Source organism: Pipistrellus hanaki, assembly GCF_964339955.1.
Source record: "Pipistrellus hanaki genome assembly, chromosome: 13".
Classification (NCBI taxonomy): domain Eukaryota; kingdom Metazoa; phylum Chordata; class Mammalia; order Chiroptera; family Vespertilionidae; genus Pipistrellus; species Pipistrellus hanaki.
The window spans coordinates 25,992,171-26,016,679 of record NC_140515.1 but is presented as its reverse complement, the minus strand read 5'-3'; the positions used below and the strand labels follow the sequence as shown (position 1 = coordinate 26,016,679).

The following is a 24,509-nucleotide window of genomic DNA, read 5'->3' as shown; positions in this document are numbered from 1 at the left end:
TTTTTGATTGGGGTACAGCGAAATCCAATTAGAATTCCCTGCCTGCTTATATTCTGGACTATTTTTAAGAAAGCCCAATGTGGTCATTCTTAGGCTACTTTGCCTATGAAGGAGATAGTGTGGTCAAGTAGGAGTCCTCTGGGACTATGTGAAAAAGCTTAGAGAAAAACATTTATGATTAGCATATCAGTTGGTTCTTACTCATACTCCCTGCTATCTAATATCAGAGTTTGTGCCCTGGCCAGTGTGGTTCAGTGGGTTGGACATCATCCCATGCACCAAAAGGTTGCCTGTTGGATTCAAAAAGGTCAGAGCACGTGCCCGGGTTTTGGGCTCGATTCTCAGTAGGGGGAGGTGCAGGAGGTAGCCAATCAATGTTCCATTCTCACTTTGATGCCCCCCCCCCCCCTTTCCATTCCTCTCCCTCTCTAAAAAAATAAAATAAAAGTCAGAGCATGCTCATGAGACCCTTGCCAACGTTTGCCATGCAGCTCAGTTCACAGACTATTCCTGCGGGGGGAGGACACGTGGCACAAACCCGTCACAGGCAGAACAAACGTGACATTCTCCCTGTGCCATTGAAGGTTTGTCCTGTCCCTGTTCCGGTGACCAGCCTCTGAATGAAGAGGGTGTCGCTGAAAGAGTTTGAAAATCCTCTACTTTGGGCCTTTGTAACCTGCTTTGAGAAAGCTGAGGCACATTTTAGATCCACCTCAGCCACTATGACACCCTCCACACACACCCCCCCCCCCCCCGCAGGGTTGGGGGTCCCTCAAGTGTGTGAAAATGATGCTGCAAATTCTCGGGCCCTCTTCCAGCCAGTGGGGTGTCTAAGTCCCTTCCTGTGAGTGTGATCCCGCCTTCATGGCTTGCTTCTGTCCAATGGAAGAGGATCTCCTAGATGCCAGAGGAAGGTCAGAAAAGGCAACACAGCTTCCATGGGCTCCCGCTGCCACTGCACACCCTCCGGCCCCCCGGCAGGTGGGAGAGGTCCTGAGGGGGGACCCCGAGGAGGAGACACACAGTAGCAATGGCTGGCCCGGCCCAGCTGCTCACGTCTTCCCAGCACCAAGGCCAGACTGTGAGTCAGAGAAGCTCAGCCCCAGTCTGCGAGCTGCCCCCGCTGATGTCGCGGGGACAGCGATTAGCTCTCCCCACGGAGCCCTGCCCTCAGTGCCAGCAGAGTTTATTGTTTTAAGCCTCTGCATCAGGGTGAGGAACATCATGTGGTCTGGGCCTGCCAAGGCCTTCGGGATGAGTTCATTAAGTGTCTGACCAAATAGAGCGGGCTACTTCTTAAGTTGATCCGTTTGTATGGCCCGCGAATGATGCTATAAATGCCCAGAGGCCCTTGGCAGGAAAGAGGTTCCCCTCCCCTGCTCTGCATCCTGGGGAGGTCTGATGGGTAGCCTTAGGTAACGGGACCATCAAATGTGGACACAGGGATTTTTAAGACTTCTGTCATGGACATAATCAAGACACAGAGTTTTAGGCAACAGCAGATTAAGGCCAGTGGCCAAGGGTTACCGGCCAAAGAACTGTCTCTAAGGACCGAGGCTCGCTGGCCTTCAGAGAGGGGTCAGCAGATACGGAGAACCCTCCACAGCAGCGGTAATCTCCCCGTCAGGGTTGCCAGAATCCTGTCCAATCCTGCGCTCTCCTCTGGACGGCTCTTATCCAAAGGCCTGTGCAGCCTGGACCCTGAGTGCCCTGTGAGAGCGCCATTACAATACCGTAAATATTAGCACAAGGCCTGGACTCGCCTGGGAGCTTTCCAATACAAATGCTCCCCAGTTTACTTATAAACAGCATCTCCTCATTTCCTCTTATGGTGATTGCTCACCATCTTTGCTCTGCAGCCGAGTCAGTATTTATTTATTTTCCTCTCCTCTCCTCTCCTCTCCTCTCCTCTCCTCTCCTCTCCTCTCCTCTCCTCTCCTCTCCTCTCCTCTCCTCTCCTCTCCCCTCCCCTCCCCTCCCCTCCCCTCCCCTCCCCTCCCCTCCCTTTCTCTCTCCCTTCTCCTCTCCTCTCCTCTCCTCTCCTCTCCCCTCCCCTCCCCTCCCCTCCCTTTCTCTCTCCCTTCTCCTCTCCTCTCCTCTCCTCTCCTCTAATCTCCTCTCTTCTTTTTCCCTTCCCTTCCCTTCCCTTCCCTTCCCTTCCCTTCCCTTCCCTTCCCTTCCCTTCCCTTCCCTTCCCTTCCCTTCCCTTCCCTTCCCTTCCCTTCCCTTCCCTTCCCTTCCTTTCCCTTCCCTTCCCCGGCTTCTGGTCATTTCTGGCATCCTTACCCTGCTGCATTCTGTTTCCCCATAATTGTCACCCTCCTGAGGCTTCTGCCCGGGCAGGACGGGCTGGCTGGGTGCCATGCTTAGGACCATGGCCTCTGGACTGAGATCTCTACCTCAGCTTTCATCACTGCTCAGCCTTAGACAAGTCCCCCCCTCACGGAGCCTCGCTTTCCCCTCTGAAGCAGTGGCAGGCCCTGCCCACTGGAAATGCCTTACATGTGAGGTCTCTGTAGTTGGCCACCCCTTGGCCTCACGCATCCTTGGGGCAGGGGGTTTAATATGGCGCACATTCCACACGTGCACTCTGGTCTCCAGGAAAAGTAGTTTCTATCCCTGAAGCCGTCCTGTGTGTTGATGGAGGCACTTCTAGCTGAGTGTCCCTGGCTGGTGGCTGGCGGAGGGGAAGAGGGGACCAGAAAGGCTCCGTCACGCTTCTCTTGTAAAGGAGGCCACCGGCTGGGCGTTCTCCAGCTTTACTCACTAGCGTGTGGGTAACCATGGCCCTCCTGCCACAGGGGCTGCGGGCAGGAGAAGCCGTCCACAAGGTCATTGCTGGGCAGCCTCAGCATGGGGCTCCGGCAGCCCGAGTGCCTGGACTTTGGAGTCTGTGCTGGGCGTGGGACGAGAGTTCCAGTCTGACTTAACCACTCCCCACAATTTTTTACCTACGTTTTCTCATGTTTCTTTTCGTCTGTGATCCAGAGCAGGAAATGCATTGTATGGCGCGATGTAGTACACACATGTGCACATCACACCCTGAGACAAAAGGGTCCCAGAAAAATAGTTACCATCCCTGAAGCACTTCTGTGTTTTATTTTTTTCAAAATAATTAAAAAATTTTTTTGGTTATAATTTACTAAATTGATTTACTATCCTCTGACAGATTGTGACCTGGAGTTTGAAAACTCTATTTAACTTGGCTAAGAACTTCTCTCAATATCTTAGTCTTCATAAAGGAGGGGGTCATATACTTTGTAGGATAATTCTTAGGATTAAATAAAATAACGATGTGACATCCTGGCTCTGGGCCTAGCACAACCTAGGTGGTTGATGACATCATCATCATCATCCTCATTTTCCATTAACCTATAATTGCAAAATAAAATCAGATAAAGCCAAAGTAATTAATAAAAAAAAAAACCTTTTTTTTTTTTTTTTAATGTTTCTTTGAGTTCTGGGGTAGCAAACTACCTCCATGGGCCAAACCTAGCCCACTGCTCATGTCTACAAATAAAGTTTTATTGGAACACAACAGTGTCATCAGTTTTGACACTGTCTGTGGCTGCATTAGTGCTACAAAGACAGGCAAGTGGCTGTGCCTGAGACCGTGTGCCTGCAGAGTCTGAAATATTGCCTCTCTTCCTTACAGAAAGGGCTTGCCAAGCCCTCTTTCAGTCAATGGAATCTTATGCGGTCCGCCTCAGAAAAGAAATGCTTGTGAAGCCTGTGCGGCAACATGGAAAAGTATTTACAAGTATAAAAAGTGGCATCCAGGGAATTTTCTGTGAAAAAAATAGCTCCTTTACTGTTATTAAAATATTTCCGCCACAAGGAAGGAGGGAGGCAGATGTTGAGGAGCCTGGTAACCATGGTGATTTTTCGGGGCTGCTTCTCTGGGCTTGGGGTCCTCCTGTCCTCCAGCTCAGATGGGCACAAGGTGGGAGGTGGGGGGTGGGGCGGTGGTTTCATATTCCCAGAGAGGGGCTGGCGGGCAAGCCAGCGGGCCAAGCCCAGGAGCCAAACATCTGCTCAGACAGAGACTTGGAAGTCCCTTGCCCACAAATATGTCCCTCACTGGGGCCGGAGTCCGGCTGAGCTGCCAGCTGCTGAGTCTCCATCTGAGAGGCAGACTCCGCGGAGGGCGGGGTCCGAGCCAGCCCCTCCTCTGCATTCTTGTGGGAAGAGGAGGGTGGGGGCCAGGCTGCACTTTGGGCCCAGCTAACAAACCCTTACAACTTCCAGGAAGGTCTTCCCTCCCCTCAACCCACTCCCCTCCTCTCAGTCACTCCTTGTGGCATGGCTTGGCCTGATAAGGGGGGATGTGGGCAAGGGCTGGGGGCAGACTCACACACACTAAAGGGTGGAGGCTGCATTAAATGTTATGTTCTGGCTTCATTTCCCCCCGTCTTCCGTTACAAGGTTGGGGTGCAGGGAAGGGCGGAAATGCCTGGGCAAAAGGACCATGCCCGGGAAATCTGTAGATCCCATTTCTGAGAGGACATCCAGCCAGCTCCCTAGATGCAGGGAAATGGTTTGGTGGAGATGGTCACAGTCAGAGCAGGAAGGTGACTGTCCACAGGGCGCAGACTCCCACAGCCTCCTTCCGGGTGGGAGAGGTGGGGACAGTGGGGCGGGGGGCTGGAAAGGGAGTCTGGAGCGTCCCTGTTCTGGTGGGGCAGGCGCCCGGTCCTGGCCACAGAACCCTTTCAAGCCCCAAGACCCACGGTGGGTGAGACTGGGGTGGGGCAGGCAAGTCCTTCCCTTGTTCTTGGCACCCAGACAAGAGGTCCCCAAATTATCCACTGGGCTGGGCTCTGAGTTACTCCAAACACTGCCGTTCACCCAGGAAACCTTAACATGCACCCCTTGTCTTGGTGTACCCACATGCTGGGTCCCACCCAGGAGTTCTCACTCATCCCCAGGAGTTTTAGAATCCACCGGTCCGATGCAATCCCAGCCACACCTCTCATCAGTACATCGGTTAAACCAGTGGTCGGCAAACTCACAAGCCTTCTACTGATTTTAGTTTGAGAACCGCTGCTTTAGCCTTGAAAAGCTCTTCGTTTTTATTCACTCCGAGGTCTCCCAACCTTCCATGGCCACTGACCCTTATATTAGCTTTCTGAGGAATTGGCCTTTGAAAGCAGGAAGGATGGACTGGAGTCTGTCAGTTGATTTGAATCCGCAGGCCCCTGGGTGTGGGAGTTTCAGACACGGCACAGCTCAGCACACCCTCCCTTGACTCACAGCAATGCCCACTAAACCGTAGCTATTAGCAGCGATAATTATGGCCACGATTAGGATGATAAGCGATGATATGTTACCAATACAGCTCTAGTATAATAGTTTCACGTGCCTCTTTTTGGGCATCTGTTTTTTCCATAAAATTCTCGATTTGGGGTATCAGACAGAGTCCTACAATTTCCTCCTCACCCACAGGTGAACTTGAATGCCCCGACCACTTAGAGCACATGTGTCAAACACAAGGCCTGCGGGCCAAATCCAGCCCGCCAGGCCTTGCAATGTGGCCCGCACCGCGCTGTCATCACTGCACTCCGCTGTCAGTTTATGACATTGTCAGTTTATGACTGTTCAGTAAACCATTCGGCCCACGATTTAGGCTGGATTTTAGATTTTCGCCCCTTCTCTGATTGAGTTCCACACCCCTAACTTAGAGTCTAGTTCATTGCTCTCATCAGGGGAGCAGAAATCAGACCTTGCACCTGATTCTTGCCTTGGGCACCTGCCCACACTGTCCTGTTATGAGAAACAACAAGGGCACAGCACCTAGGATGGCCCCTGGGGTAAAGTGGAACCGCTCAAGGAGTGCAGCCCATGTCCATACCAAACCGGTCATTGCTGGGCACACACGGTCTATGGCCTGGCGGGCTGCCTGGCTGCCTGGATAGGACTTGCTCAGTGTCTCTATCGAAGGCACTGCTGCAGGTAGAGAGATGAACAAGATAAGACCTCAGCCTCTAGCGCTGGTGACAGACCTGAAGCCACTGATCACATAATTGGCTGTTGCATTAAGACTGGGGGTAGGGGAGGGAAGGACAACGCCCAGGCCAGTCACAAGTGGCTTCCTTTGGAGTCCCTGCTTTATTTTCTGACTGTGGAATCTGCCACTTACTGTCTGGTCTTGTTTACATGCTTCCTAAGTGTCAGAAGTGTTTCCTACAGTTGACTGTGGGCAGGGATCAGGGATCCCAAGCCACCTTTGTCCCACTTCCACCCTGAACAAAATGTGGGGCTGAGTCAAAGAGAAAATACGTTCTTAGATCAACATCTGTCTCTCGGGAATGGCAACTGGGAAATGTCCCAACGAAGTCGCCATCCAACTTGGAATTACACAGAATTAATCCTTAAGGACAAATAGCTAGTTGAGGGTGGAAAAAAGGCAGAGTCGGGGAGGAGATTTGTTTATAAAACAGGATCTAATTTTAAAGTTCCTGAGACATGTTGTCTTCCTGAGAAATGGGTCTTTTCAATATCACCCCTAAATGTGTGGTAGAGAAAGTTTTGTTCGTTGTCTTAATTCTCAGATAAACACAGTTTCTTAGATGGTAATCCTAGAGGGATGTGCCAACAGCACGGGGGTGGGAGATGCAGGCCTCAGTTTGAGATAACAAGTCTGCGTCAATGCAGCAGTCAATGCAGCAGCGAGGACAGAGCCATTTGGGCTGGCATTGCCCCGGGTGTCTGGCTCACACAGTGACCACAGCCTCTTCCCAGAAAGCCAGGTAGTTTGCTTGAGGACCATGTGCTTCTGTCTCCAATTGTCAAATAGAAGCCTGCGGCCACCTGACTGCTGAGGGGTGTGGAGGATGGGGATGGTGCAAAAGGTGGAAGGGAGCTGGCAGCCACGGGACTCAGCAATGACAGTCTCAAGCTGGTCCCTTCACTTCCTGGGGGACAGAATGAGGCAAACCCATCCCTGAGGCTTCCACCACCCAGACCCTGGCTCCTCTGTGTGTTCCCACATAACCTCCAGGGGATTACCCCCCAGCACATCACCCTCACTCTGGCTCCAATCCCACGATACCTCCTAGGGAGCCTGCCACAGCTCCCATGGCCCTTGGAGTGAAGCCTCAGGGGTGGCTTTCTCCCACGTGGGAAGAGCATCTGGCTTGTTTGAATTCCTACGCTTAGCAAACAGCAGAGGCTGATCAGTACTTAGGCATGGATGGATGGATGGATGTGTGGATGGATGGGTGGGTGGGTGGGTGGATGGATGAATGGGTGGGTGGGTGGATGGATGGATGAATGGGTTGGTGGGTGGATGGATGGATGGATGGATGTGTGGATGGATGGACGGATGGATAGATGGATGGATGGATGGATGGATGGATGGATGAATAACTGAGGGGATGGATGGGTGGGTGGGTGGATGGATAAATGGATGGATGGATGAATGGGTGAGTGGGTGGGTGGATGGGTGAATGGATGGATGGATGGGTGGATGGATGGATGGATGGATGTCATGACTCTTCAGGAAGTGATTCCCGCTGACCTGGTCTATCTCCCCCAGCTCACCCTGCCTTTAATCACACGGGACTTCTTTTCATCTTCTGCTTCCACTCTGCTCTCTGGGCTTTTCTCAGCACATGCTCACCTCTTTAGGGACTGTGTGGCTCCTAGCTCTAGCCCAGAGTGGGCCTTGGCTCCTGACCTACACCCACCTTCACCCAAGCAAGCTTAGATGCCCTTTCCCAAAGCTGCCACAGTTTGGTTGCCTGTGACTGCCACTGGACAGAGACTCTGGAGGCAGTGTTACTGTCCACGGGACAGTGCCAGGCACAAAGTAAACGAGCACCGATAGCCGCCGGAGGCCTGCCTGCATGGACGAGTGCCTGGATGAGGGAGGAGGCCTGCCCGGCGGCTGCAGCAGCCCCGAGGCCTGGGAGAGACTTACGTATTCTTTGGTCGGGTCGCCGATGCTGCCGTTGGTGGTCGGGGCGGCGGGCTCTGTGCCCTCCGGCTTCTCCTGCTGCTTGCCCTCCTCCTTGGGCAAGCTGCCCTGCCCGGGGAGTGCCACCTCTCCCACGCCGAGGGCCTCGCTCTTATACTGCTTGACAAATTCCTCCATGACTTTCAGCTCGTTCTCCGAAAGTCCGCGGCAGCGAGAGGGGTCCTGGTCATAGACGGGGAGCTGGTGCATGAGCTGGCGGCGGCGGTAGTAGGCGCCCTCCGTGCCGGTCACCGGCTGCTTCTCCTTCGGGATGAGCTCCATGTACTGCAGGCCCTGGGGGAGCAGGGGGAGAAACCCACGGTGACTCTGCGGCCCCAGCACAGACCCGAGAACCAGGGAACCTTCTCCAGCTTCTCCAGGGCATGGCCGAACCCGAGGATCCCCAGGGAAGGAGTGGTGACACCCAGTGGCAGCCACAGGCCACTTTCTTGATGAGAACAGTGTGACATAAGCAGGTGCTCATTTTAGATTTGCTGGCTTTGGGACATGGATTTTGTTTCCTTCAGAAGGGAATATTTTTACTTTACTAACTTCATGTTGATGGCTGATTTTAAAAAAGTCAATCCACTTTAAAATTGCTTCCTTGGAAAAATATATGAAATCTTTATGGATGTAAGGGTTTTCATGGTTTATTAATTTAAAAATCTGCAAAGACACCTTCCAACAGTAGAATCAATAAGGTCTGAAGTCAGTAACATTTCTGCATGAGTATGAATGGTAATCAGCTGAATATTGATATGTTCAGAGATAACCACCAATCTGGCCTTTTTAGGAAAAAATGAATAAATGAACAGAAATCTTCTAGTTGGCTGGGTCCTGGGGATGGGAGAGAGGGGGAAGGAAAGGCCAGGGCCACGCAGCACGAGAAACTATGAAAGGCAAAGAGCCCCTTTACAAGACCTCCCGGTGCGTCTGGAGCAGGACTCCTGCGGGTCAGGGCCCTTCTGGGGACAGTGGCCTGGGGAGTCTCCCTTTGTCATCATGTCAGGCAGGAAGACTGGGTACGGATCGCCTGGTGAGGATTCCCCAGTCTCAGGATATGTCTGTGGTTCTGGCCTTAAAGGGCTGCGCCCCTTCCTGCTCAGCTAGTAGGAGAGTGGGTGGCATCTCCTGTAGTTTGGAGAGATGGAGACCTGAATGTCAGAAGGACCCAGCCATGCAAGAACAGGGAAGGGACACGCCAAGGAAGGGAACAGCAGGTGCAAAATCCCTGAGGAGGCTGAGAGCTGAGTGTGTTCCAAGCAGGAAGGAGGACAGCCAGCGGGCTGTCACGTACTGTGACAGGGATACAGCAGGGTATTGAGTGACAGGGGTGCAGCAGGAGCTGTGGGAGGAGTCTGTGGGGACAGAAACACGCAGGACTCCAACTAGTCTCCTTTTCTCCCAGGCGAGATTTAACTAAATGTCAGGCTTGAGTCTCCGAAACTGTAGGGCCTCTGTTAGTTCACTAACTTACAGACACCACCTAGGACAGTGGTGGGCAAACTCATTAGTCAACAGAGCCAAATATCAACAGTACAACGACTGACATTTCTTTTGAGAGCCAATTTTTTAAAACTTAAACTTCTTCTAACGCCACTTCTTCAAAATAGACTCACCCAGGCTGTGGTATTTTGTGGAAGAGCCACACTCAAGGGGCCAAAGAGCCCCAGTTTGCCGACCACAGACCTAGGCTGTTGCTATCCCAGGTGTGGCCTGGGACCAGCAGCATCAGCAGCGCCTGGGAGCTTGTCGGGAGTGCAGAATCTCAGGACCCAAGCGTCCCGGATGCATTTTGGCAAGCTCTCCAGGTGATGTATATGCTTGCTGAAATTTGAGTGGTCTGCTCAGAACTGGACTGATCCAGGGGTCTTGAGGGGTGGCTGCACATGGCGCTACCTGGGGTAGCATTTAACTGCTCACCTCTGGGGATTCTGACCCTGAGGTCTGGGGCTTCTGACTTAATGGTCTGGGGCAAGGCCCAGCATGGGGACTTGTTTGAGTCCCCAGAGATTCCAGGGGCCATCTAGGGAGTATCCAGAGATTCCAGGGGTGGCCAGTGACTTGTGCAAGTCACCCATTCTCTGTGGGCCTTATCCTTCCTGCCTCCTCAGGCCTTCTCCAAGTCTTTCCCCCAGCCTTTTCTGGGTGCCTCTGCCCGCAGCTGGGAAAAGCCCGTTTGGCTCTCCCTTCTAAGCCCAGGAGACTTCAGCTGCGAGGGAGAAGCAAGGGCTGTTTCTCTGCTTGCAAATGGCACATCCCAGCCGCGCTGAGGGGAGATGAACATGGCTCTGATGAAGACAAGTAGTTGGAGACGTCTGGATGATAAGCCATCCACCGTTTAGAAGTGAGGAGCGCACAGGGAACCGCGAGCAGCCAGGTACTAGACTTGGAAGGGCCCTGGAGGTCATATGAACAACTGTACCCATTTTATGGATGAGGAAGCTGAGGCCCAGACACTCTTCACTTCAAGGTCACATTGTAAGGTGGGAACAGAAATGAAACCACAGCCATTTCTACTACTCCTGTAACCTTGCCCTCTTGAAAGGTGGGGATCTGTGGCTTGGCGAACATTTATTTACGAGGGCAAGAAGATAACCACTTAGCTGGAGGAAGCTGTCTTACCAGTTTCTGGGTGACTCCAGGGGGAGCCCACTCGTAGGTGATGGTGTCAAAGGTGGGATCTTTCCCGGTGGCAATGGGGTTGGTCATGATCATCCGGTTCCTCTTGTAAATCCGGATGCCGTCCCCGCCTTTGATGCGGGCCGTGAGGGTGGAGTACTTGGAGTCCATCAGCAAGCGGCCGATCTTCCGGTCGTCTTCCAGGTCGGAGCTCAGGCAGTGGTCCTCTTGGCTGCATTTGCAGGACTTGCATATTTTCCTGGGGGCAGGGAGAGATGGGGACAGGTGAGCTCAACCTGCAGAAAAGAGAGGTGGTCTCCTGCTAGCAGCAGCTGCCCTGTGGGAAGCAAGTGCCAAGTTTAACTTGAGTTAACTTTTGGAAAGGTCAGCGGCAGACACATGGTTACCTGAGGCCCATGGGCCTTTGGGATGGGACTGCATTGGGGCACCTGGCAATGTCTGGAGACCCATTTGATTGTCACAGTGGAGTGCTGTGGCTTCTATAGGGCAGCGGCTAGAGATGCTGTGAAATAACCCACAGTTCACAGCTCCCCCTTTGCAGCGAAGAGTCCTCCAGTTCAAATGCCAGCAGCACTGAGGGGGAGAGGCCCCCATGTACCAGGAGGGGAAGAGGCCTCTTCTCAGCCTTCAGGGAACTTCCAGGTGAGGTGGGTGGGGAGAGCATCGGATGGAAACTAAATGTGAAGTGGGGTTAGTGGGGCCGCATGAAAGGTGCATGTGCCGTGTGGGATCTCGCCGGATGGACCACAGTGTGTTAGTGTGTGGTGTGTGGATAAGGGCTTCATGGAGGTGGGCTTGGAAAGCAGTGGGTTACAGAAGGTAGAGCCTACTGTTTAGTGTGAGCTGCTTTCTGTCTTCAGTGAACTACGTGCCATGTGACATCAAGTGGGGGAAGATGTTATTTGAGGAGAAGCTTGTGCCCAAGTTCCCATTCATAGGCTGCAGTTTGAGAAAAGTCAGAATGGACAAACTCAAGGATAATTCTGGCACCTCAAGAGAGAAGAAGACCCTAAAGGCGACACAGGGCAAAGACGAGGCCTCTTCGTTCTCATGAGAAGAGGTTGCTTGGTTTGTGGACCTGGGGCATTTCATTCCTGATCAACGCCATCCTCTTGCCTCTCCCTTTTACAAGGCACAGGGAGACTCTTCTCCAAGCAGATGGGCCACCATGGCACCATTGGTTTGACATGGGCAGCGACAGACAGCACAAAGTGGGAGGAGGTGGGAGGAGGGGGAATCCCGGTCTCCCACGGGTCCTCTGCCCTCCCCAGTACCTGCTGTATATAAAAACACCTGCTGTGCGTAAACCTGGGAGAAGTGGCCATCTGTTTTCCTGGTTAGCGTCAATTTTCAGGTGCCAGTAGCGATGTTAGGAATGTAAACTTTGAAATGAAAAGTGCTAACGAATGAGATGTTCTCTGAGGTGGTTCCCACACTATTTCTCCTTTATTCGTGCTTTTCATGTTGCTAGGTCTATGGCTGGGGCTTTGTAGAAGTCCGCCCACTCTCTCCAGGAAGCCGGATTGTGGAGGGCACAGATACAGAGGCCCTCCGTGGTGTTCAAGTGGCCATTTCTGCATCCATCATAGAAAACCTTTGACTGCGGAAAGGCACAAGCTTGGAAGCTAATCTGGCTCTTGGGGTCCTCCCTCCTGGGTGTGAATTCCAGGTTTTGGTTTTAGGTGTGTGGACACCCTGACTTCTGTCCAAGGGGCACTGAGATCACCAACGGGGATGATGGTGTGGTCCCAGGCACCAAACCCCAGGCCAGAGCTCTACCCAGGGTGGACCAAGCACCAGCTAACAACTGCCCACACTTTCCGGGGGCAGCGCTTTCTGGGCTGGGCCTCCACCATGACAGGGTTAAGGGAGAACTAAACTGCTTCACCCTGGCTCCCCGAGGGCTCTCTGGCATTTCTGAGTTAGGCTCAGAGGGAACGCAGTGGTCCCAGGGCCACTCCGCCCTACAGCGTGCATGTCAAGCAGCCCCTGCAGAGCATCACCAGGGCCTCTGAGAGGAGGGCCAGAGCCTCCGGATGAACTCCCTTACCTCCACGGGTGCGGCTCGAAGCCTGAACACGCCCCCTTGCATCGCAAACAAGACACGCCTCGCGCTGACTGCTGCTGGCCCAGGGACATCTGGAAAAGGAGCAGAAAAGAGGGTGTTTTCCTTCCACACGTCTGGGACCCGGGATGCCTGACCTCTGAAACCCTTGGCATGCCGGCAAAGGGATGGTGTGGGGCGCACAGGGCTGCAGATGTACCAGCCATCGCTGACTGTTCACCGGGAGACCCGCTGGGAACATGGCCTCAGGGTGGGCGGTGTGCAAGGGTGGGCACTTCCCATCGCTGCAGCGGGGCTGCGTCCCAGCCTGCAGTTGTCACTAGTTGCCAAGGCCGCTGGGAGGGACCATCTGCCACTTCCCTCCCCCTCCTCCACTTCCCCATCCACTGTCACTGGAATGGAATCTTCCAGCAAACGTCCCCTCTTGTAATTTATTGATAGGGGGTGACTAAACCAAAGTGCAAACCAATGTTCATGCTGCCAAATGTTTACAGCCCAGAGCACAACTTCAACATTTGGCTAAAACATGGAAAGCCAGGACCATTCGCAGCCCCGTCCTGCTTTGGAAGGAGCACGGCCTACGAGTGCGGTTGTATTTTTTGTTACCAGCCAAAGGGAACGGAAGTTCAATGGCTTCTGCTGCTACTGCCTTTAGACCCAAATGGCTCTCTCAAATGAGGTCTTGAAATCAGCAGTGTCACGGGAAGTTTGCCAGAAATGCAGACCCTCAAGCCCCACCTAGCCCTTTTATATCAGAACCTTCCATTTAACAGAATTCAGGCCAGGGTAGCTCAATGGTTGAGCGTTGAGCCAGGAACCAATAGGCCAAGCATGTCAAACTTGCGGCCACAGGTCACATGTGGCCCACATCGTATACTCATTAATGATTACTTATTAATTTCAGCCCTTTGTATTCAGCATGTCTCCATCAAAATAAACCTACGTTTCTATGAAAGTGGGAGTTTTTGTTTTTTTGGGGGGCCCGCATAAACTTAACCCTTGTTTATTTGGCCCGTGTTAGCCTTTGAGTTTGACATGCTTGCAATAGGCCAGTGGTTGGCAAACTCATTAGTCAACAGAGCCAAATATCAACAGGACAACGATTGAAATTTCTTTTGAGAGCCTAATTTTTTGAACTTCTTCTAACACCACTTCTTCAAAATAGACTCACCCACACTCAAGGGGCCAAAGAGCCGCATGTGGCTTGTGAGCCACACTTTGCTGACTATGGCATTAGGCCATTGGTTTGATTCCCAGTCAGGGCATGTACTTGGTTGTGGGCTCATTCCCCTGTGGGGCTGTGCAGGAGGCAGCCTATTGATGATGTTTCTCTCTCAGTCATGTTTCTGTCTCTCTGTCCCTCTCCCTTCCTCTCTCTCTAAAAAGACAATAACAATATATATATATATTTTAAATTAGGAGACTTGTATTACATTAGAACTGGAGAAGCAGTGGGTTAGTATATGGATCTGCTGGCTGAGAAACTTACCTGATTCTACATTGGGAGTGGTGTGCGGAGTATGATTTGGTACATTGCTATGATTTTATCAAAAACAAGGTTCCATAAGCTAATTAGATACAGAGATAAGGTCACCATTCAACAAGCTATTGATCCACTTAACCATTTATTTTTTATTTTTATTTTAAAAAATATATTTTTATTGATTTCAGAGAGGAAGAGAGCGGGAGAGATAGAAACATCAAGGATGAGAAAAAATCATTGATTGACTGCCTCCTGCACACCTCCTATTGGGGATCAAGCCCACAACCCGGGCATGAGCCCTGACCAGAATTGAACCCGGGACCCTTCAGTCCCCAGGTCGACGCTCTATACACTGAGCCAAACCAGCTAGGGCTCCACTAACCATTTATTTAGCGTCTCCTTGTGCCAGGCACAGGGATACATCGTAAGACTCAGGAATGCCCAGTCAGTCTACGGGCAGATGGAGTAGGAAACACATATTTATCACCTGCTCTGGGAAGGGGTAAATTTGAGGCAAGAAAGCTGCCAGTTGTGTAGGAGAAAGGCATGGATTCTGGAGCCTGAGAGATCTGAATTCCAAACCCAGCTTCGTGACCTAACAGCCACACTGACCTCGGACCAGCTGAGCCTGCCAAACGGGTACAGAGATATGTATGTGAAGAGTCTGACTGTATTAGGCACTAAAAATGGTAGCGACTGTTATTTTCACAAATACTTTAGGAGCACAGAATAAGGTTTCCATATACCTGTATGGGAAATCCCGGGAGGCTTCTTAGAGGCGGTGACATTGGAGGGAAGTGCAAGGTGAGCTGGCAGGAAAGGGGAAAGGGATTTCTGCCAGAAGGAAGAAAATGTGCCAGGGCAAAGAGGTACCCATGGGCTCGTCGGGCAGGGGGCCGCCGTCTGAGCATGCTCTTCGGGACGGGTCCATGCTCTTGGCTCTAAAAAACATTCACAGCTCCGGTGAGCTAGAGCTAGAGCCATGTTGCAGTGTGTGAGGGAAGCATGTTCATAGTGGTGCTAAGATTCGTGTTAAAACGGAAAAACAAGACAATGCACACCGCCCCCCGCTCGTCCTGAGCTGGGAGCTTTCATTCACAGGCAGCTCTCTGCTCCCTAAAGCCACTGACGTGGGAAACCGTGCAGACATCCGTCTCTTGTCCTGGACACCTTGGGTCCCGCTGGCTGGAGCACAGCAACCCTTTCACGCTCCGCAGTAGTTCCCCGGTGACTGTGGGAGGCGCACACTTTATGAACAGGCTTCGTTATTGGGTTTTAAATGCACCAGAGGCAGCGAGGCCCGGAGCAGGAGGGCCGTGTGGAAGCACTTCCTGAGAGGCTGTGCACCCTGCCTGCCTGAGCTCTGTGGTTCTCCTAATGGGTGACTGGTTTAACAGTCGCCTGCAGGGGGATTAGCCCTGGTGCTTGGCCAGGGAGTTGAGCTGCTGGCTCAGGGTTTGGATTAGAAACAGTGATGTGAGGCAACACAGCAAGCGGAGCACTGGGGAGGGTGGGGGTGGGGTTGAGGGGAGGAGGGGGACTGGCCCTGAGGTGCCAACTCTGACATTTATTAGCTGTGCAGCTGGAGGCAACACATTTCCTCACCCCTCCTAAACTGCTCCTCTGTAAAAGGAGAAACCTGGCCGGAATCGGGGTTGCCCACATCTTGCTCTGCAGAGCCCTTGTTCTGTGGGGTGCGATAAAGGGGTCCGGGGCCAGGGTCAGGGAGGATCACATGCTCAAACGAAAATGGGAGACAGTGGCTGGGACTGGTGTGGAGCCTTTGGAGCCTGACCCGATGGGAAGTGAGAGGAGAGGCGGGAGGGGGGGAGGGGGGGAGCAGGGGGCTGTGTGTTAGAGGTCCAGGCTTTGGGGTTGGACCGTCAGGTGTTCCTCCCCATTTTGGGCCTTTCTTCCGCTGAATGTGGGCAGGTGATGGGTCTTGGGGACTCTGCTTCTTCGTTTGTATCACGAGGACGATAAGAACCACCTGCCCCACAGTTACTGTGAGGGAGAATGGGTCTGCAGGGAGGGGCGCAGCCTGCACTTCCTCTGTACCCACTGTTTGTCGTCATTTTATCCTGTATAAACAGTCTGAGAGACCCAGATGTTCTCAAAAAAGCTTTCCCTCCTAGCTGCAGAACTCTAGGGGACTTCAGAGGACCTGCTTGCCTAACTGCACACCCACACACAGTCTTTCTTACTCTTGACCTTGTTTCACATACGTATATGCTTTGCCTCTCTAACTAAGTGTAGGGAGCCGAAAGTTGGACCCTGTCTCCATCCTGCTGGTGGGACAGTTTCCATGGCGACAGCAGTCCCTGGAAGAGGAAAATAAATGGCGCTAGCTGTGAGGAAGACATAGATTTGGGGCATCAGGCCACACTGGCAGCCGGTTTCCTGGCAGACTGCTTAGCACATTGAATAGCCACCCGTGCACTGTGTGCTATCTGCCCGGAGCCAGCCAGCCCAGCTATCTCCACACAGATGCGATCCTGCTTATGGCAGAGGGGGTGGTGGAGGGTGTAATTCGGACCAGAAATCGTGTTCAAGTGAGATATTCCAGCTTATAAACTGTGGGCTCGTCTGATGGGGACTGTGTCTCTGATGACAGATGGCACAGTGGCCCACAGCAGTGAAGCGGAGAAGAGCTTACAAGGACCTGTCACTTTAAAAAAAAAAAGGGGGGGGGGTTCTTGGAATGTAGCATCGATACTGTCCTTTTTTTTTTTTTGAGGGGAAGATAACATGTTTTGACAATTTTATTTGGCTCCGGATCCCAGGATCTGGTTCATCTGATGTTGTGGAGCCTAATTGTGTGAGGGGCTGAACAGGACTCAGACCAGGTCCCCTCGGGATGAAGAGGCAGGCAACAGGGACTCCTCCTGCCTTCGAGCTTTGGCCTCAGACTAACCCCGAGGGAAATCTCAGATGGGAAAATGCCACCAAGAACGACGTAGGGCCGCAGAGGAAGAGGAGCCCGGAAGGGAAATGCCATGTGGGCTTTAGGGGTGAGCACGGACCTGGACTTGGCCATGGGGGTTCTCCTCCCAGCTCAGCTTCTCTCCCTGTCACTCAGTTTTCACCTGGGATGAATGGGTTTCCTTCTTGCCCTTTTTGGCTTGGCAGTGCTTTTGTAAGCGTCATTAAGGTTGAAAGGTTGTTTATAACGTCAAATAATTACTTACCATTGTTAAAAATTATCCAGCCCTAGCCGGTTTGACTCAGTGGAGCATCGGCCTGCAGACCAAAGGGTCGATCCAGGGCAGATACCTCAGTTGCAAGCTCCTCCCCAGCCCTGGCCCCAGGCAGGGTTTGTGCGGGAGGCAACCAGTCAATGTGTTTCTCTTACATCGATGTTTCTATCTTTCCCTCTCTCTTCTACTCTCCCTAAAAAAATCAATGGATTAAAAAGAAATCCAAAACTTGGAAACAAGGCAGAAAGATGGGTGGCTCACCCTTTCCACATTGTATGGCATTGCTCCTGCCCCACACCGCGAAGACTATCCAGAGAAATGCACTTTGCTCTGCCCCAGGACCTGGTGCTACATGTTAACATGGAGCTTTTTCTCCAGTGGCGATGCAGATGCAAATATTTTTTTTGTCCTTTTGAAGAAGATAACCCCAAAGGCTATGGGTTATTGTCCTAGAGGACATAAACAAGTTTTGTACTTAACCCATCAATCTTATCCTAATATTAAATAGATTATGAATACCTAGCTCCTTAAATTTTTTTTTTAAAAAAAATAATCCTTATTGTTGAAAATATTAGAGATCCCCCCCCCCCCAAGTGACTCCCCTCCAGCCCTTACTCACACCCCTCCTGCCCCTCAGACCTTCACCGCACTGCTGTCTGTGCTCAGGGGCAATGCATGTATGCATGTAAATTCTTTGGTTAGTCTCTTCCCTCCACCACCCTTCCCTCTGAGATTCTCAGTCTGTTCCATGCTTCTCTTAGTAAGTGGTTTTTGAAGTGATCGGAATCTCATACTGATTCTTTCATTGGCGAACGAGTGAGAGGACTAAAATCTTTGCTAAGTTCTAGTTCATATTTGCACAAGAGTCATGGTTTTACCTTTTAGAAAATTACACATTAACACCATCCTATACCCTCCTGACTCTGCATGGGCTTGCCTTCTGAGCTGGGTGTTCTGAATTGACACTAAATTCCGTTCCAAGTCAATTCCTCTGACATGTCTTTTGCAAGTAAGCACCATGCACTCATGTGTTGTTAAAGGTTGTTGGTCAACACGCTCTGCTACTTAAAAACAAACTCTCCCGGCGAGGTTCCCGGGAGAGAGGGTGGAGAGGGCTGGGTGGGGTGAAGCTATGAGAAGGTCCAGAGAAGAACTGAGATCATAACCAGAAAAAGGATCCCAGAAACCACCCCACTCCCATCAGCAACCCCAAAGTTATAGCAGCCTGATCGCCCACGGGGTGCTTTTCCTTAAGCATTCTCTCCCTTCACAGTTGTAACAGCCCCATGAGGTGTCATCCTTACTCCCCCCGGGCAACCGGCGATGCAGGACAGCGCGTCTGGGCAGGAGAAGCCACGTGTGCCTTCAGACGGTCTGGCCTGGAGCTCGTCTGGGGTGGCACCTTCTAAATACCCACTGATCTGTACTGGCCGTCACGCAAACGCTTGCTCTTTCCTAATGTTTATGACAAAACTAACATTTATTGATAACGCCTTACATGCTGGGGAAATGCCAGGCATTTTCATGATATTTAACTAAAGCTGCTCGATGACCTTATGAGAGAGAGGCTTTTACCAACCTCATTTTCAGACGAGAAATCAGGCCCAGAGAGGTGAGGAGCCAGTAGCTCACCAGTGCCAGAGGCAGGAAGGGAAACCTAGGGCCTGACTTCAGAGTGAGCTCTCAGCCTTGTGCTGTGGCTCTTTGCTCTAAGCTCCCTCTGGTTTAGGAAGCATGCTCCTACCAGCCCTGGGCTGTGGGTGGATTGCATTTGGCTCATGAGAAAAGCAAGCTCCGAGGACTGATGGGATTGCTGCACAGAGCTTGGTTCACACTCATGTCTGTGGAATCCAGATCCTGTGACTTCCTACCACACAGGAGTCTCCAGGCCCCGACAGCCTCCACTGAGTCTGGCCTGGACTCCGGGCATCAGGCCTGTGGGATCCAAGGGGTGAGAGGGGGGTTTGCAGGGGTGGAAGGGAGTGTTTGCAGGGGTGGGAAGGAGTGTATGTTTGCAGAGGGGGGAAGGAGGGTTTGCAGGGGTGGGAGGGAGTGTTTGCAGGGGTGAGAGGGAGGGGAACACCTGAGCCCCCAGCTGATCACAAGCTGCATCACGCAGAGCTGTTAGTTTGCTTTTCCTTTCAGAAGTTTGGTCCTTTGGGGAGTGGCCTGGCTGGGAGGTCTAAGGGTAAGGTGACCAGACATCCCGATTTTTAACAATTTGTCCCGAGTCCCATGGAGCTTTTGAAAAAAGTCAAAAATCGGGACTTTTTTAAAAAAAAATGTTGTGGGACTCAGGACAAATTGTTAAAAATCGGGACATCTGGTCACCTTATCTAAGGACACTTCACTGTCCCGCCCAAGAAACCCACGATCCTGACAGGGATCTGCTCCCCAACAACCAAAAACATGAGTTGCTAAAAAAGGGTTACAAATCTTTTTTTTTTTTTTTAAGTTGTGTGTTTACTACCTCAAGTCAAGTCTCCTTCCATCAGCATTTATCCCCCTCTCCCACCTCCCCCAGCCCCTTCCCCTCTGGGAATCATCATACTATTGTCTAGGAGGTGTTGGTTTATTTGCTTAATCCCTTCACTTTTTTCACCCAGGCCCTACAAAATCTTACCAGAGCAATGACATCAGTAGCCCACCAGCACAACCCCTGCCTCTGCCTTTGCCACCTTCCTGATGCTAAACCCGCCCTGTGACGACCCTGTCACCGGGGGTTCAGGGGGCAGAACCCCCGGATGCTGGGGAAGGCCAACGACAAGGCTCTTTCCTGTTGGCTTTTAATGAGGATGACTTCTGGCACGCATTTCCATAACATGTATTTTCCTGTTTGGGTGTAAAATGGACGTTCCCCGTCTTGCCCACGCCAGTCTCAGGCAGACCCGGTGCCCTGTGTTTGCCTGTCCTCTGGCTCGCTGATCCCTCTGTGGATGCTCCTCTGCTGGCTGGGGGGTCCTCAGGCTGGGCTGTCGGCATGGCCAAGAAAGCACTACTGCCCCCCAAACAGGAGAGGGGGGAGTGGGACCTGGAGCCCAGATCCTGGGGTGGGGGGGTTGGCGTTAGCCCATCTGGCCTCCAGACAGCAGGCTGAGCCCCCGTAGCACCAGGCAGAGGAGTGTGCGGAACCGGCTCCCTGTTTGAATTTTCACCCTGCACCATCGGACCTGTGGGCTCCGTGATGACGTACGTGCAAATCAGCCAGGAAACCACTTCAGATAAAGCGCTTCCTCAGAGCATGGCTACTTCGATACCTGCAGCTGCAAGCCCCGTCTGCATCAGCGGTGACTTCTGTGTGCGTGTGTGCAGGGACCGTGTGGCTGCGGCCTTTTGGCCTTTCTCCCCCACCCCCTGCCCTTGGCCATTTCTACTAATCTGTCTGGGCAAGCACAGATGTGAAGAAATCGCCTCAATTTAGATACCATTCTCCTGAATTGTGTAATGAGGACAGAAATGCACAGACTAAACAAAGTGAGATTAGCTCAAGTGATCTAGTATTTAGACTTCTATGGATGGAAAACTGTGTGTGTGTGTGTGTGTTTGCTTTTAAAGACAGATCCTATTTAAAGCAACAGAATAGGAAAACGGTCAGTGGGTGACGTTCTGATTGCACAAGTGCCTGGGCTTTTGGTTTTTCGCGGTACGGATTCAGTTCTTCTCCTGCTGAATGATTTGTGTATGTTAAATGTATCACGCGGACGGCTGTGGTAGGAAGAGCTGGTTTGATGGCTTTAGCTCAGGATGTCAGCAGTGTCTGACGTCCCAAATGAAGTTCTGTAAAAATGCCTGACAAAAGGGCACTTGCTACCCTCCATGAGAAATGGCGTTTCACTGTGTTTAGCTCTTGTCTGCCAAGGTAGCTTGTCCAGGTTCAGGTGTAGGAGAATTTGGGTTGGGGACAGACTCTGCACATCGTGTTTAGCAGGTAGGACTGAGGGAAGGTCAGGGCGGAGAGGCAGGAGCGGGGAGCCACAGAAGCCTGCCGCGCTGGGGCCAGGTCAGCAGGGTGGGTGCGGGTCACGGTCCCTCGGGGGGTCCTAATCACCTGCCAGGCCCCTGGAAGAACATGCTTCTGGGAAAGTTCTGGAAACCACTGCCCCGTTCCTCCTGTCCCTTCCTCAGGGAGGTCCTTGGCTTTCCCAGGCTCAGTACCTCTCCCTTCCCCCCTGAGCTGGCTCCTGACCACCATGCCTGAGCCTTTAGGAACATCTTCTGCTGTTACCACTCGTTTGAGTCTTTCTTCCCATCCCGGGGAGGAAGTGATTAGAGATCCCCAAGGTGTGAACACAAAGGGTTAATCTGGCTCTGAAAAACCCGGTGGCAAAGCCAGTCCACATGCAGAGAGGGAACTATAAAAGGAAAGGTCTCTCTGTTTGAGACCCTGCCTTTGCCTCCCCTCCTGCTCCGGCCAGCACCGCTTCACCCATCCCCGCTGGTTCCAGACCCAGAGGCATGCCCGGGCCCCGGCTGTGGCTGCAGGGAGCAGCTGAGCCTGCCTCGGGGTGTCTGCCTCTGAAACCGCACCCACCCCAACAGGGACCCCGCTCTTCACTGCAGATCTGGAGATCTCCCGATGCAAAATGAATTACAGCCAGTCCCCTCCCTAGCGGTTAGTCATGTCTCCCTCCCGCCCCGTATCACTTGGCACCACGCAGCCGATGCTCCGCCAGCAAGATAGAGATGGTCTGCCCTTCCTTTTCCTTTCCCCCGTCTGTCTGCCGCTCCAACAACGGTCCCTGTTTGTATTGTTAGCACGTTCATAAAAAATAGGCAAAGAGGTGATAAGACTCAAATCGGGACATTTTTTTTCAAGAGTTTGCGGCTCTTGGAAAGGCCTGACACAGGGACTACGCTTGCACGAAGAGCTGTGGCAGCGGCAGGAAGCAGTCTGCAAGGCCGGGCCCTCGCCCAGGTGAGAGTGGGCAGCAGTGAGGCGTTCCCAGAATATCTTTCTATCCCGAAGGTGACCACGCTCGTCCCTAGGTCTGCACGAGGGCCACGGAGAAGAGAGGACGCTGACCCTCTGGTTGACGCTCTTTGGCCAGGTCAGGACCTCTTCCCTGCTTGTTTCTCACTGAGAGCTGGCGTTTCCACGTGGTTGTATCCAAATCAGGCCCACGAGTGCATGTGTGAGGGGCCCTGCTGCACTGAACAGATAGCACTTTTTTTAAAAATCCTCACCTAATGATATTTCCCCATTGATTTGTTTAGGGAAAGTGGAAGAGAGAGGGAAAGACAGAGAGAAACATCGATGTGAGAGAAACACATCATCTGCTTGCCTCCTGCATGAGCCCCAACCAGGACCAGGGTCCAGGCCAGGGAGGAGCTTGGAACCGAGGTACATGCGCTTTCTGGAATCGAACCTGGGACCCTTTGATCCGCAGGCCAACACTCTATCCACTGAGCCAAACAGGCTGGGGCAGGGATAGAACTTTTACGGCTGAACCAGTGTGGTCTTTGACGCCCTCTGAAGGAGATTCAGCCACTGAGCAGCCAACGGCACAGGAAGTGCATGCAGCGGAGGAGCAAAACCTTCCTCCTCTGTTTAGAGAACTCCCTGTTTCTAGAAAAGTCGGCCCATTATTTGAGGGGTTCCCTACTTCTCGGAAATTGTCAGGGGGGGGGGGTGTCCTCCTGCCTCCGCACTTTCAGACTTCCTCTCGACCTCTCCAGACACACGGATTCCCAGAGGGCCCGTTTCCGTCCACTGAAAATGGGACCTCACAGGTCAAGCGCTGTCCTGGCATTTCTTGCCAAGCTAAGTGCTTCCAGAGGCTCCACTGTAATTTTATTTTTTTCTTGAAATAGTCTTTATTTCTTCTTCTTCTTTTCTTGGACAGGCCCTGCCAGCCTTTTGGAAGACATAAATAAAACCACCAGCCTCACTGTGGGCCAGAAGCTACCCAGATCCTCTGGGAATCTTACCTAGAGATTTACCAAGGAGCTCTGGGGATGTCCCAATAAAAGGGAAGGAAGTCCCAGCAGGGACTCTCTACGCCCCCTCCCCCATTTCCTACATGAGAACACGCTGATGGTGTCCCGAGGCCTGGTATCTTCTGCTTGTGCCGCGAAATGAAAATCGAATTGGCCTCATGGTTCTTAGGTTTCAGCTCTTAATAGACTGGCTCCTCAAGTAGAAAACTGTAAGCTTAAGGCCAGCAATGCCTCCTTATTGTACCTGCCATGGTTTGTAAGACTCCTGATTTCAGCCGCCTGAGATCTTCCTAGAAGGATGTAATTTGGTGTGTGTGTGTGTATAAGTGCTCACATGTCTGATTTCTTAACCTGCAGCATTTCTGATATTTCCAATGATAACACACTTTTATTGGAATAATTTTGGAAATGGGAGAGACTTAGCAAACCAAGTTGGAGAATTTGCAATCTTGCCTATTTGAATCTTAATGTCTTAAAAGGAACTGTGCTGTGTCCATGTACAGCTCTGGATTGGAAAGTCTGCAGGCCTTGCTTATGCAAATGGTTCCTGCTGGGAATCTCAGGCCCAAGTTCTTAGGTTAACTCACACAATGAAAGCATTCACACACACACACACTCACACACACACTGACACACACACACATGCACACACACACACACACACACTCACACTGACTCACATACACACTGACTCACACACTAACTCACCCACACCCACACCCACACACTCACCACACTCACTCACTCAAGCCACCCCCCACACACACACTCACACGCTCACACACACTCACTCACACACACACATACACATTCATACACACTTACACACCCCTTTCATCTAATATTGGTTCCTTGATGCTAAAAAACACTTACGTTTTAGTGTACTGACATTTAGCAAGACTTTTTTCATTTAAAACAAGTATTCTTCTTATAAATGGGTTCCCTCTTCTCTCTTTTTTTGCTGTTATATGTTTTTAAAACTAACATTCAATATACGTTCAAGTATTTCCTCCTTTCCTTGGTTTTACCACATATAATGCAGTAGTTGTACAAAGTTTATACAGTTGAAATCTGTGTTTCAGAAAATCTGACATAAAGAAAGTCACAGATTCTTAGAAATGAAAACACCTTAAAGAGTATTTAGGCCAGGTTTCTCTAAGCCCAGTTTTATGAAACAAGCATTAGTACATGGTAATTCACTTTACAAATTATTCACTTTTAAGGTCT

The 24,509-nt window shown here is 51.7% G+C and overlaps 1 protein-coding gene across 1 annotated transcript in view; it reads right to left on the bottom strand.

Annotated features, from left to right (window-relative positions):
* LMCD1 (LIM and cysteine rich domains 1) overlaps positions 1–24,509 on the bottom strand; it is a 48,457-nt gene that overhangs the window by 6,824 nt on the left and 17,124 nt on the right. Inside the window, exons 2-4 of the mRNA XM_084901996.1 lie at positions 12,651–12,739; positions 10,583–10,838; positions 7,922–8,251 (exon numbers count right to left, since the gene is read on the bottom strand). Of these exons, the coding sequence (XP_084758122.1) occupies positions 7,922–8,251; positions 10,583–10,838; positions 12,651–12,739 (675 nt within the window). The remainder of the gene's footprint in view (positions 1–7,921; positions 8,252–10,582; positions 10,839–12,650; positions 12,740–24,509) is intronic.